The 12,935-nt window shown below is 38.1% G+C and overlaps 1 protein-coding gene across 16 annotated transcripts in view; it reads left to right on the top strand.

The window, feature by feature from the left end:
• Tcf4 (transcription factor 4) overlaps positions 1-12,935 on the top strand; it is a 333,223-nt gene that overhangs the window by 268,667 nt on the left and 51,621 nt on the right. For all 16 annotated transcript variants that reach the window (XM_040741637.1, XM_040741642.1, XM_040741636.1 and 13 more), the window contains one exon: positions 11,930-12,035. In XM_040741637.1, the coding sequence (XP_040597571.1) occupies positions 11,930-12,035 (106 nt within the window). The remainder of the gene's footprint in view (positions 1-11,929; positions 12,036-12,935) is intronic.

The following is a 12,935-nucleotide window of genomic DNA, read 5'->3' as shown; positions in this document are numbered from 1 at the left end:
CTGTTTGAAGCACCAGTGCTAAATTTGGTGTTTCAAATCATAGATTTTGTTGGTTATTCCACTCACCATCAGTAAACATCGTTTACTAATCTGAAAGTTGTCCTTCAGGTAGCTTAAACCATTGGTAATTTGCAAGGCTGTTTGGATTAAGGGCTGTCACTTCTGACCTGGAGTTGGGACTGAAAAGACATAGGCTATAGACTGATTCCTAGTCTCATTCAGTTGGATGACAGCAGGGATGTTTAGACACTTAACCTCTCTCTTACCTGGTATTTCCTAATAATACTAGATGAGTAGGATGATCAAGCACTTGCATATACAATTGGTCTCAGAATGATTGTGAAAAATAATTAAGTCTTTATATTTTAAACATAGAATTTTATGAAATTGCCTTTTGTGCAGTTAAGTTAAATATCAAAGCACATGTCTGTACAACTACACACCCTGTGGCTATGGTGCCTTTGCATGCTTTTATCTTTTCACTTTCCCATGGAATCCAAGTCTGGCTGACATCTTTATTTCTTGGATCACTACTTCTCAAATTGTGATCCTCTGCCTTTAAAAGAACTTTCTTCATGCCTCTTCTCACTTCCTGACAAGAATTGGCTACTTGGGAATGACAGCTGTTTGTATTTGCTATATGCAGGCACAACAACTGAAGACATTTGGGTTTAGAGAAGTAGAGACAACTCATTTATAGTTTCACAAGGACAAATTATAAAATCATTAACATTTTCTCTTCTACCCACCCCCCCGAATACCCTATTGGAGCATCATACCTTCACCACTTTCCTCAAGACCTTCCCAAGGAACTGTGGAATTGCTTCCCAAATGTGGGGAGTAATAGAAGAGGTACTGAGTAATAGTCTTTTGGCCATGAAATATTTCTGGGTTTCAGGCTTTTATTCTTCATAGTCATATACCTTGACCTAGGTCTTCAACAGTGGAATTGATTTATTTATCTAATAGTGCCTAAACTTGAGCGATTCCCTTTTAAAAGGGATACCACAATGGTTAATATCTATGCTTCTGGCAGGAGCCTAGGCTCTTGGGTTCAAAAGGAAGAAATGGAGAATGGTGATTTCACAATTGTGGTAGGAGAACCATTATGATGATTCCTCCACTTTCTAAAGAAAGCCCAATAATAAATACAGTGAGAAGTAGAATCATTAAGATTTATTCTGGTGGAACCAATGAATGCCTATCTTTCTCTGTGTTGTTATAATATTCTTACCCTGTATGTATCTTTTATGTAATTTTTTATTCATGCTTCCATCAATGCATTAGTGAGATTTGAACCTTTGTGGTAAGTAATATACACTCACACATACATCCAGACATATCTGCCTTTTTAAAAACAATATTACTCTCAATCTTCATGTTCCAATATTCAGGTAGACCAGATAGCCTTAAAAGGACTTCTGGTAGGCCATAAAAAATAAGATAAACCATAATAATCAACATTGAAGTTAAAGTTCCTTGTATTATTATTGTAGAGTCATAGAAATTACTTTCCTGAAGATTTGCAGCCCTTATTTAACCGAGAAAACATTATTTCTAGAGGTCATAGAGCTGTATATTGGCAGATACAACACATACTATTTTGATGTTTCAGCACCTCATAATTGAACAGTTCTTGTCATCATAAAATACCATTTGGCTGTCGAAGGTGAAGAAAGCTTTGAGATACGAGATGATCTGTTATACATACCTGAAGATCAGGAATTTGTTGTGACTAGTGTAAATAAAGATATAACCTATGATAGAATCATAGCTATTGAAGATTTAAAATAACAAGAATAATGAAAAGTAGTTGTGATCATAAAAATATTCTTTATAACATTACCTTTAATTTTCTGATGCACATTCAATAAATAAAAGTTGGGTAACAACTTACTTAGGTGTTGTGAACATATTAAAGAGTTGTGATATACTTAGCATCCACAATCTTTTCTCTGTGCCAATCTTGAGCCTTTGAGGAAGCCAACTCCTGTGGGAATGAGTGACATAAGGAATAGATCCAGGAAGACATCAGATTTCAACTGGTCCTGGTTTGGTACACATCAGTATTTCAAGAGACCTTCAGCAAGGAACAACTTGATTAGTCTAAGACACTTGAAGTTCAGGCCAAGGTGCTCATGATGTTGGCATTGAACATTTTTGAGATATACCAAGTTGAGTGCAATAGCAAACATACAACATCTGCTCAGTTGATTTCAAGTGTAAGAGAATTACAGTTGTAAAAATAAAATGAAGTATTGGAACTAGAGGCTAGTACACAGAGGCAAGGCTATGTCCATACTGTATTTTAGTACATAGGTGATAATGTTTTATCTTCTTACTGTTCTTCTATTTATTCTCAGATTATCTTTTTCATCACTGAATCCTATGAAACTCTTAACAGATAACTTTGTATCTCCAGAACCATTAAACAATTCTGTATGTATTCCTGCCATTCCTTTGTGCAACCTCATTCTGAAAATCATGTTTCTTGTAGAATCCCCCATGAACTCCACTGTACAGAAGCCTCCTGTGTCCTCTTCCGATAAAATGGCTGACTAACTGTGGGGTTGGAGGGGAGGGGCATGGTTACTAAATAATCAAGCCAGGACTCTGCAGATCTTTTCTTATGAACCCATAATCAGTCACCTTGGAGTATTCATAACCATTGTAATACTTAAAAGGTCAAGTCTAAAATGGGACTACATGATTCTGCGTCTCAAATTTGCCACTTAATTACCTGTATGAAGTTGAACTCTTCAGTTAACATACATTCTGTGCCTCAGGGCCTTTATCTGTGGAAATGGAATAGGAATAAAACAATGGGATAAGGGAAAGAAAAAATTTTTATGCATCATTTGACTGGAGCCATGCCTGACCTATCAGAAATAACATGCTAGCAGTGTATATTGTCATCAGTTGGCCCTGTCAGTCATGAAAAGAACTTGCATCCTCACAGACCTTTGAAATGGGTCTCTTTGCACTAATGGAAAGTTGTGTCAACTTGGAATGCCGTTATTAATTACTTTCCTTTATTTCTCTTTGATATCCCTGTGCCTGTTTTATGGCAGAGTGGATGTGAGATTTCAGTAGCATTGCATATGAAAGGACTCAGAATCTAAAATGTGTATGTGACATCATAGCGGAGAGACTCTACTGAGTCTCTGCTGGCCATTTTACTGCCTCGGGGTTTCAGTAACACCACTTAGTAAATTCTTCCTAAAAGCACTGGCCAATGTAAACATCTAAGGTGCAATGTGACCACTATGTTAGCAGTAGAAGTTTTATCTCAAGTGTGCTTTTTTTTTATTGAAGAAAGCAGGGGTTTATTGGTGTTTATGCTCCCTCCCCCTACCAAATCTCTACAAAGACTATATCCAACTCATTTAAAATTAGAGTTTGGAAAGTGATTCAAAGATTTTGGGAAATATATATATTCAGAAGTTTTCCATGGGAGGGAAAATTGGAAGCAATATCCTTGCCCTTTTATTTATTTATTTATTTATTTATTTATTTATCTGTCTATCTATCTGTCTGTCTATCTACCTATCTATCTGAGAGAAGAAATAACAAGACTGAGATGCAAGGCCATAGGTTTTCTGAAACTGCTGGTGGGCTTTGTGAGCAGAAGACATGTATGTTAGCATTGATGTGACTGTCATCTGTGTGGTCACAGTGCTCCTAGCAGGAGTCAGTGGCTAGGAAAAGAGGATGTTGGCTGCTGTTTGCCCAGCTGCAATCTGAGCATTGCTTAGGTTCCCCATCTCTGCTCTTGCCTTTGGTGTCCTCTTGCTAGTTTTTATTTGTCATTTGATTAATAGAGACACAAGCAAGGAGGGACAGAACTGCTTGCAATTCTGCTTCTGAACAGAAAAATGGAAATTTGTTTGGCGAGGAGAAAAAAATCTACTGGTTGAAATTAACTTAAAGGATTTAGCTTCAGGTTTCATTGCTCCTGAATGGATAATCAAGAGTCAGCTACTATTTGGAAGGGGAAATTGGTGAGTGGTATTTATGACAGGACTTGTAGACATGTGCTTGTAAGAATTTATTCTAAATATATTACAGTTTCATAGAATTTCTTTGGGAAAATTCATACAGGGTCTTTCATATTTTTTTGTGTTTTAACCTGATAGAATGGAAAGAGAATAGTGTTGTTAGTAGCAATAAAATATAGATGTCTCACATATAATTGGAGAATTTTATAAATGTTTGAAAAGTCATGAACTATTCTCTCATGACCTACCTAGCCCCACTTGAGCCCCAGAATGTCAATAAAAACAGTTTGAGAAGTAAAATCTTCACTGTGAATTGGTTTAGAACACTTAGGACCATTTGATTAATTCCTTTGTCAACTTCAAGGGCTTTAGTTAGAAATAAAATCTTCACAAATTCATCATATGGTACCTGTGAATGTTTTTCCACTTGGAAGAAGCATGTCTCTGTGTGTCAATGGAGACTTGGAGGGATTGTTGTTTGCGTCTCCAAGCATAACTACTTCTGCAATGATATTGCAGTATGGTCCTTAACCATCGCTTGGGTGTGAAGGAAGAATACCCGTATCTTCATCATTCACTATTCCTTGACATTGCATTATAGACTGAGAATGTATAAGTTGGAAGGCTATAATCCCTGGAGTTTACTCTTGTCTTGGGTTCTGAGCTCTTGCTTGTCTCTGAGGGTGACTTAACTGCCTTTCCGTTTCAGGACATGTAACTGAGCTGTTGTTCGATCTGTTCACTTTCCTTCCCATTTTGCTGGCCATTTCAAGTCTTTAAACCCAGAAGTTAGAATAGACTTGAGAAGAGGATGCTGAAAATGGGAAGGGCTGGCTCACAGTGTACACACCTTGGCAAATCTTCTAACTTCTGCGCACTTTGCAAAATGAGGTCAGATTCGCTTGAGCTTTGAAAGCATGAGGCCAGGAAATGCAGCAGTGTAAGGCAGGTGTAGAGGTGGCAGGACAAGGAAAAGGGAGCCTCTGAAGAACTGATATAAAAAGAGTATCTTAAGAAAGGGAAGATAGGGGGCTGGAGAGATGGCTCAGTGGTTAAGAGCTCTGGTTGTTCTTCTGGAGGACCTGGGTTCAATTCCCAGCACCCATATGACAGCTTACAGCTGTCTTTAACTCCAGTTACAGGGGATCTGATTCCCCCATACATCCTTACACCAATGTATATAAAATAAAAATAAATATATGATTTTTTTACAAAAGTGAAGATAATAAAAGCACAGAATATAACATAAGGGGATCTGATAACATGAAAATGGGCGAGAAATGTGTAGAAGTCTTTTACTATTAAAAACCAAAAATAAGGTGACTGTACCATGTCTAACTCTAATTCCTTTGTCAGAACCATCAATGACCAAAAGTGAACTTGCAGCTTACGAGCTTCGTTTGCAACATAGGCAGAGACTGGGGCTCACAGCTAATCTTCCCTGGTGTATATTATCAGACATAATTTGCAGTCATTTTTTTCAGATGGCTATTAAAGAAAATAAGTCTTGAATATGTCATGGCACATAGGACTTTAAAAATAAAAAGACAGTAGATGGAGTTTCCTGCATCCTATCAGATGGACATTGGTTATGTCACTTGTATGTGCTATACTGGAGATACCTAGAGTTTGTCTCTCGTACCATCTCAGCAAAACAGATCCTTCTTTCTGAGGAAAAACAAGTCATAACTAAGCTGTTGTTACTGAGGTAAATCTCCGTTACAGTAGATGGCAACATACCCAGCCACTCTAAAGTCTAACACTCTCACAGCTGAGCTATTACAGCTCTCTTTATGGACAGTGTTGCCTCTACCCTAGCAGCTGTGTGACATGATACTTTTTCGTTTTGTTTTGTTTTTTGTTGTTTTGTTTTGTTTTCTTGGTTTTTTTTTTTTTCGAGACAGGGTTTCTCTGTATCGTTTTGGAGACTGTCCTGGAACTTGCTCTGTAGACCAGGCTGGCCTCGAACTCACAGAGATCTGCCTGCCTCTGCCTCCCTAGTGCTAGGATTAACTGCATGCACCGCCACCGCCCAGCCTGGCATGATGTTTTATGTATAGACAGTTCTGCGATGATGCTTGCCAATCTGGTAACCAATGGCTGCTTGTAGCTCTTGAGCACACGAAACATGGCCAGCATGACTGACAACTGAAAATTGTTTCATTTTCATTATAAGTTCACTTGAAATAACCGTAGGTTACTAGTGACAACCATATTGGACAGTGCTTTTCAAGACACAATGAGTAAGTTTCTGTCAAAGTGGAAATTTCATGCATTTCTGGAGTGCCTGTGATTGATTAGAGATTATGATTGGCATGATATCACTCGTCATCCTGGTGAGAATCGCTCTGTTTGACAAACAAGGAAACCAAGGCCCCAAGAGATAAATTGCCTGTGCTAAACTCTTGTTATGCAAGTGTCTGACTGTCATAGTTGAGAACATGTATAAAATCTTTCAAGGTCTGAGCTCTGAGTGAGTGTAACCAGAACTTGGGCATCTATGGCACTATTTTAATGTGGTATTTTTCTGTTCATTGTGGATGGTTCTCTCTCTCTCTCTCTCTCTCTCTCTCTCTCTCTCTCTCTCTCTCTCTCTCTCTCTCTCTCTCTCTCTCTGAGACTCTGAAATCATCATGCTGTTTCTGTTACTGCCTCATGCAGTTTCAGCTATTACAGTTCTCTTTAGAAATTGCATATGCACATTGTACTTGCAGAATCGCCAATGGGTAGTAACATTAAGGGGCAGCTAAGACCTTCTGTACAGTACAGTTACCACCAACCATTATTTTACAGAGTCTGAAGCCATTTCTCTCTGGTCTTTTGAGTTATAGTTTCCCTTGCAGGAAGCACATTCTTATCATATGCATGGTTTCACCATAAACATGCCTCATAATATGAAAATAAAAATAGTATAGAGTGGGGAAAAAGATTAATGAGATCCCACAAGACTTTCTGTAAACTATCACAAAAGTGAAGCTCATGTTGATAGTTAAGAGTGTCATGTCCTACACACAGACAACAAAAATGGATTCATCAAGTTGTGTTTACGTGTTTGTGCATTAATAAAGAGTCTTATCAGTTTGAGAGTAGGAGCATGAGAAGGGCTGGAGGGAGGAAAGGGAAAAAGGAAATATTTTGTCATTCTATTACAATTTAAAATTTATAAAAATAAGTGAGATATAAAAGTAAAGAATGTCTCATCTTTAAGAAGGAAAAATTGGGGGCTGGAGAGATGGCTTAGCAGTTAAGAGCACTGGCTGCTCTTTCAGAGGACTCAGGATCTACATGGTAGCTCATAACTGTTTGTAACTCAGGTGCCAGATCTCCTGGAACTGCTTACATATGCAAGCAAAACAGCAATGCACATGAAATAAAATAAATCATTAAAAGTGTTTTAAAGGGAAGGAAGAATTGATTTTAATAGAATCTAGACTTTGATGAGCAGGTCTACTCTCTTTGCCTTATTATTGTGGCTTACAAGATTTTTAATCAGGAAAGGCAAACTGTTCTAAATCACATTTGTATGCTTAATGAAAATAATGACAACAAAACCTGAACACAAGTGCTTGATTATTTTTTTTTTTTTGCATGTCCACTATGTGTCAGGATCCATTCTAGTTACTTTACACACAAAGTACCAGTTACTTCCTGTTGCTCCCATTTTACAGAGAGGAACCTGGAGACTACAGAGGTTAAAAGTGACAGAGCTCACAGTCAGATTCAGGCTCATCTGAACCAGTACATTTCACCTCTCTACTCTTTTCCAGCTTTAGGAAGTGAAGAATATTGTTGATAGTGCCACCTTTTCTCATCATTATGAAAGTTAGATTATATTGTGAACTTCTACCACAGAAACTCTTGCACAAGAGGTCCCAAACAATATAACCTTTGCTATGTTTAAATCTCCCGAAATGAAACCCATGAGCCAAGAGACGGTAGGGTAGGGAACACACCCCCCTCCCCTTCCTTTGTGGGTGGGTGTTCCTGTTTGAACTTTTTTTATATAATGGACAGAAAAACTTGGTGGCTAGAAAAGATCATTGGGCCCAGCTAATGTGCCTTCCTGTAATTCTCAAATTACAGTACAAATTCTTTTTGTTGTTGGTTGGTTGGTTGGTTTTGGCTTTTAGAGCCATGGTTCCTTTGTGTAGCCCTGACTGGCCTTGAACTCAGATCCACCTGTTCCTGCCTCGTGAGTGCTGGGATTAATGACATGTGCCACTGCCACCGCTTGGCTACTACAGAAATTCTATCTGTAGAATGAACCCATTTTCATACTTCCATCAATCTGTGACTTAGTGTTATCTATAGATCTTTGTGAAGCTTGCGGCTTCTATGATTTCACTTTAAATTGAGAGAAGATGGTGATGCTAACCTTTGATGTGAAATACATTATACTATTAATTTTCCACGAGGCTTTTATTCAATAAATGATTTCAGTGATGGCCTGTCATTTCCAGCCAACATTCCTCAGTTCCAACTTGGCAATATTTCACACTTCCCTCCTTACTCTTGTGGGGATGGTCAGAATCCAGTATCTGTCTTGATCTAAGCTGTCTTTCTGGGTGAGTATGGGCTTTTGTTTCTTGTGATATTGTCCTTGACTTCTTATTAGGGTCACTTAAATATATTGCAGTGATGTTGGAGTGTTTCTTTCAAATTGGGCTGATTTTTAGGCTGATTTTTTTTTTTGTTTTTGATATTTCTTGTTGAAACAAATCCAGTTAGGTAAGTAATCTTTCTAGAAAAATAATAAGAAAATACTAAGAAGGCAAATCTACGAGGCCCTATTGAAATTGATATCATTATAAAACAACTTATGGAAAATTCCACATAGACACTTGGAACTGAGAAACTGACAAAATAATTGAGTAAAGTAGACACAGCCCAGCAGTCCACTGGCTGCCATTGTGATTCAAATTTGAAACATTACGCATAGTGTGAACATTATTATTGCTATTCATGTAAATATCCTTGCATACCTTCACTACCATTTTAAGTGACAGTGTCTATCAAATGATGAAAATAAAGAATAGAAACTAATTGTAACTCTAGCACGTTCCATATATTGAGGCAGTTCATTGACCTTCTACTTTGAATTTTCTGAAGGTTAAAACTCATGTTTTACCTCACGGGAGGGGGTGTTGCTGAGTGGTAGAATGCTCCCCTAGGATGTACCATGTCGTAGATTTCATCTCCGTCACCACTCTCAGTCAACTATAAGTAAATAAATAAAATGTGAGAAGTTGAAGCAGATAAATCTATTGGTCTCTTCAACTTTTCAAAACATACAAAAAAATAAAGCCTGCTTGCCTTAAAATAACATTTGAAACAAGAAAAAATGTGGAATCTGAAGGGAAAATGAATAGGGTCTAAGTTGCCTTATAAACAACTTTGTGTTTTAGAAGATACACAGAAATTACCTTAAAAAAGAAAACATTAAAAATGTGCTCTGTTTCTGGGTAACAGAAATTTTCGTCTTGTAGAAAAAATCTCCAATTGGTGTGTTGGCCGGCCCCACAGGCAGAGGCAGGTAGATATCTGATGACTTCAAGGCAGCCTGATCTACATACTGAATCCCAGGACAGCCAGGGCTGCATAATAGAGAAACACCTTCTCAAAAATCCAAAACAAAGAAACAATAAACAAACCAATATCTCCAATTGGCTACAGCATCAGAAAATCAGAAATTACATATTATATGCTAAAATCTTTTTATCTTGTAGATATTCTTTCACAAGCCGGCAGTATTCTTGAATTTACCTAAACAATCTTACCCTTAGCTATTTTAATTTATTCATAATTAAGAATCGAAGTAACTTTCTCATCTAACTAAAATTAATGAAAAAAATCTTTTATCGGTCTTAAATATTTTCACCAAAATTGAAAGAGAGAAAGACAGAGAGAGGGAAAAAAGAAATGTTAACATGATTAAATAGTATTGGCACTCTACTGTTCAAGTTTAAGCATAGTAGTGGTAAAGTAGTTACTAAAATTAAACTATAAATTTATCCTCACAGAGTTGATTGCAGTTGTTTTTAGCACACATGTGATAGAATAGTATAAAAATGCCATTTTTTTCAGTAAGTATGTATTGATTTCTGAAATGTGCAAGATAATACTGAGTACAGTCAGCTTACATGAGGACTCATGGGCCAGCTGCATATCAGGCTAAGACATGTGAATATACTCCTGCCTTGGGTGCCCTTCTGTCATTTGAACGAGATCACTGAGTGGTCATTTTGCCCCCTTCCTGGAAGACATCTTTCTTGCACCCTTTTAGCCTCCTCTTGGGTCCTTTCTGAGTCATTCAGTAGCACCCCACCTGTTTGTTCGTTCTGTAGTTTCTAGGAAAGCCTCAGACTGGACCCCTGCCCTACAAGGCACTCTTTGTTTCCTAAAGACACTCCAGTAATGATTTGGGGCTTCCTCCAGCCCCTTATTATGAACCCTTTAGAAACAGGAATAAATTACCAGCCATACATTTAAGAAGTAGAGAAAATTACAAAATGAAAAACTATGAAAAGCGGTACTTAAATCGCTCTGGGACTTAGGGGGAAAACATGCTCGCTGTCCACAGCATTGGCGACTCTTTCTGGTGTGGTTTGTTTTGTTTAACATCCAGGACCTCCAGATTTTTCAAGGGCGTGTGGAGCATTTATTTGATGTATGGATGCAGATGCACGTTTCCCACATCTGTCTCTGTGGACCTAGCCTTTGTGAAATCCTAAACCTGATATTAACGCTTACACTTTCTGAGTCATGGATGTGCCGAGAGAATTATATAATTTTTAGGGTGTTTGTTTTTTATACGTGGCAAAATGGAGCTTTTTTATTTTTGTAATCCCACTGCAGCCTTTTTGTTGGTGAATTTCTTCTCCTCTCACTGTGACCTGTGAATATCAGTGTAGGCTCACTGCCAAGTTTGTGAGCCGCTGCCTGCTTCAAAATGGAGGCAGGAAGGTATCCATTTTCATCAAGAGGATGAGCCGTTCAGTCTTTCCAACCATCTGGAGAGGAACTTTTAGAGCAAAAGAAAATGGAAATTAAAAAGGGGGGAAAAATACTTAGCAGAAAAGGCAAGAGAGAGAACCAATTAAAGTTAAACTATACCTTATGAATTTATGCTTTGCTGTGATGCTGTCCTGCTTCAAGGAAACATAAACAAGAAAACATGAGGGCTATTTTTATAAGGAACTGGTTCCCCAAGTCTCATGAGGCTTAGTAAACGAATGTTAAATAAATTAGGGTTTTGGCACACTTTAAAAGTTTATTGTACACACAAATATAATAAGCACTTTTAAAAAAGACAACCCATCTTCCTGTGTACATATTGATTGTTGGTGGTCCTTATGTTGATCCAGGCTCTTAATGGCCTTTTATATACATCTCTGCAGACACTGTGTGGATGTAACAGTCATATATATATTCCCGGTTCGTGTTCATTCTCTCTCCCTCCCTTCCCCCTTCTTTATTCCTCCTTCCTCCTGCCTGCCTCCTCCCTTCCTCCTGCATTGTAAGTGAAAACTTTAATTGAAAGGTAGAAGTTTGTTCTGTCTTTTGGGAGAGACTGTGTACAGAACTTTTCTTTTTCCCTGAACATGCTCTTGGGCCATCTGTGTTTAAAAATGAAAGGAATCTGTAGACGAGGGCTACTCTGTGACCTGCAGAGTGTATTTACTAGTAGACATGGTTTTCAGTGTTCTCGCCTGGACTGGAAAATCTCATAACTGATTATTTTATGTTAACACAAATACACAGAACTTCCCCCACCCTGTATTCAAAGGAGTCAGTGTTTCTAGCGTTGGATCAGGTTTAGACTCTTACAGGGTGCAACTTTCATGTCTCGTGTCAGCTTCTTCCCAAATCATGAATGCAGAGATGCTTTGATCAGTGTAGAAAGCAAAACTCATGTGAATCTCCTTCCCCAGGTCTACGCTCCTTCAGCAAGTACTGCCGACTACAATAGGGACTCACCAGGCTATCCTTCCTCCAAACCAGCGGCCAGCACTTTCCCCAGCTCCTTCTTCATGCAAGGTAAGGTGTTTCTTTACCTGTTGGGAAATCTTTGAGCCTTTTGCTGATATATATGTACAGGGCAAAAGAAATGGAATCATAGACAAGTGTGAATGGGGGTAGAGGTGTTTCCCTCTTAGGAAACCTAATTAAGTAAAAGTTACCTAAAATGGCTTTTCTTTTACATTAAAGCCCTTTGACCTCAAATGGGTTAAAATTAAATTGCTTTGCTTCATATAAAACAAATGCTTTGTTGGTTTTCCAAGATTGTTGGTCTTCAGTATCTCTGCCATCAACCAAACATGTGCATGTTTAGACATGTCTCATCCAACTCAGGCTATGTTTTGGAGAGCTTACATTTAGCCAAGAGGAAAAAGATTCCCCTTGGGTCTAGCCATCTTAAAGTTTTTAACCACTTATTAATGTATAAGTGAGAACAAAAGTTTCATTTAAGAATAAGTGACCCACTGGAAGATGGAATGTTATACAGTGAGACATACTAATTGACTTAAGGTAAACGAAAGTTTTGAAGGGGGTACAAAGTACGCATGGCAGGGACATTTCAGCTTCATGATACATAACGACTGTGTTCTCCATTATATTTAGTTAAAAGAAAGATGGTTATGTACCCCTGGAGCTTATACTATTGACACTGGTAACTTAGCTCCTTCCTGCTAACTGGAAAAGGCCAAATGCATCAAAATGGAAACAACTACTTCACAAATGGTGAAAGAGAAACGAGCTATGCCTTCCATCCTTGCTATGTCTAGGATACTTAAAACTATGATAATCTTAGCCCCAAGATACCCCATGGTTAGACGTGAGATTTACTAAGAACTCCTGTATGTACACAACTCTTACTCCTTCTGCCTGGATGTGTGTACCTTACTTGAGTATACCTTGGCACAGTACAAAGGGACA

The sequence above is a fragment of the Mesocricetus auratus genome, unplaced genomic scaffold, assembly GCF_017639785.1.
Source record: "Mesocricetus auratus isolate SY011 unplaced genomic scaffold, BCM_Maur_2.0 Super-Scaffold_6730, whole genome shotgun sequence".
Classification (NCBI taxonomy): domain Eukaryota; kingdom Metazoa; phylum Chordata; class Mammalia; order Rodentia; family Cricetidae; genus Mesocricetus; species Mesocricetus auratus.
The sequence above is the reverse complement of the archived record's forward strand: the minus strand, read 5'-3'. Positions and strand labels throughout refer to the sequence as shown.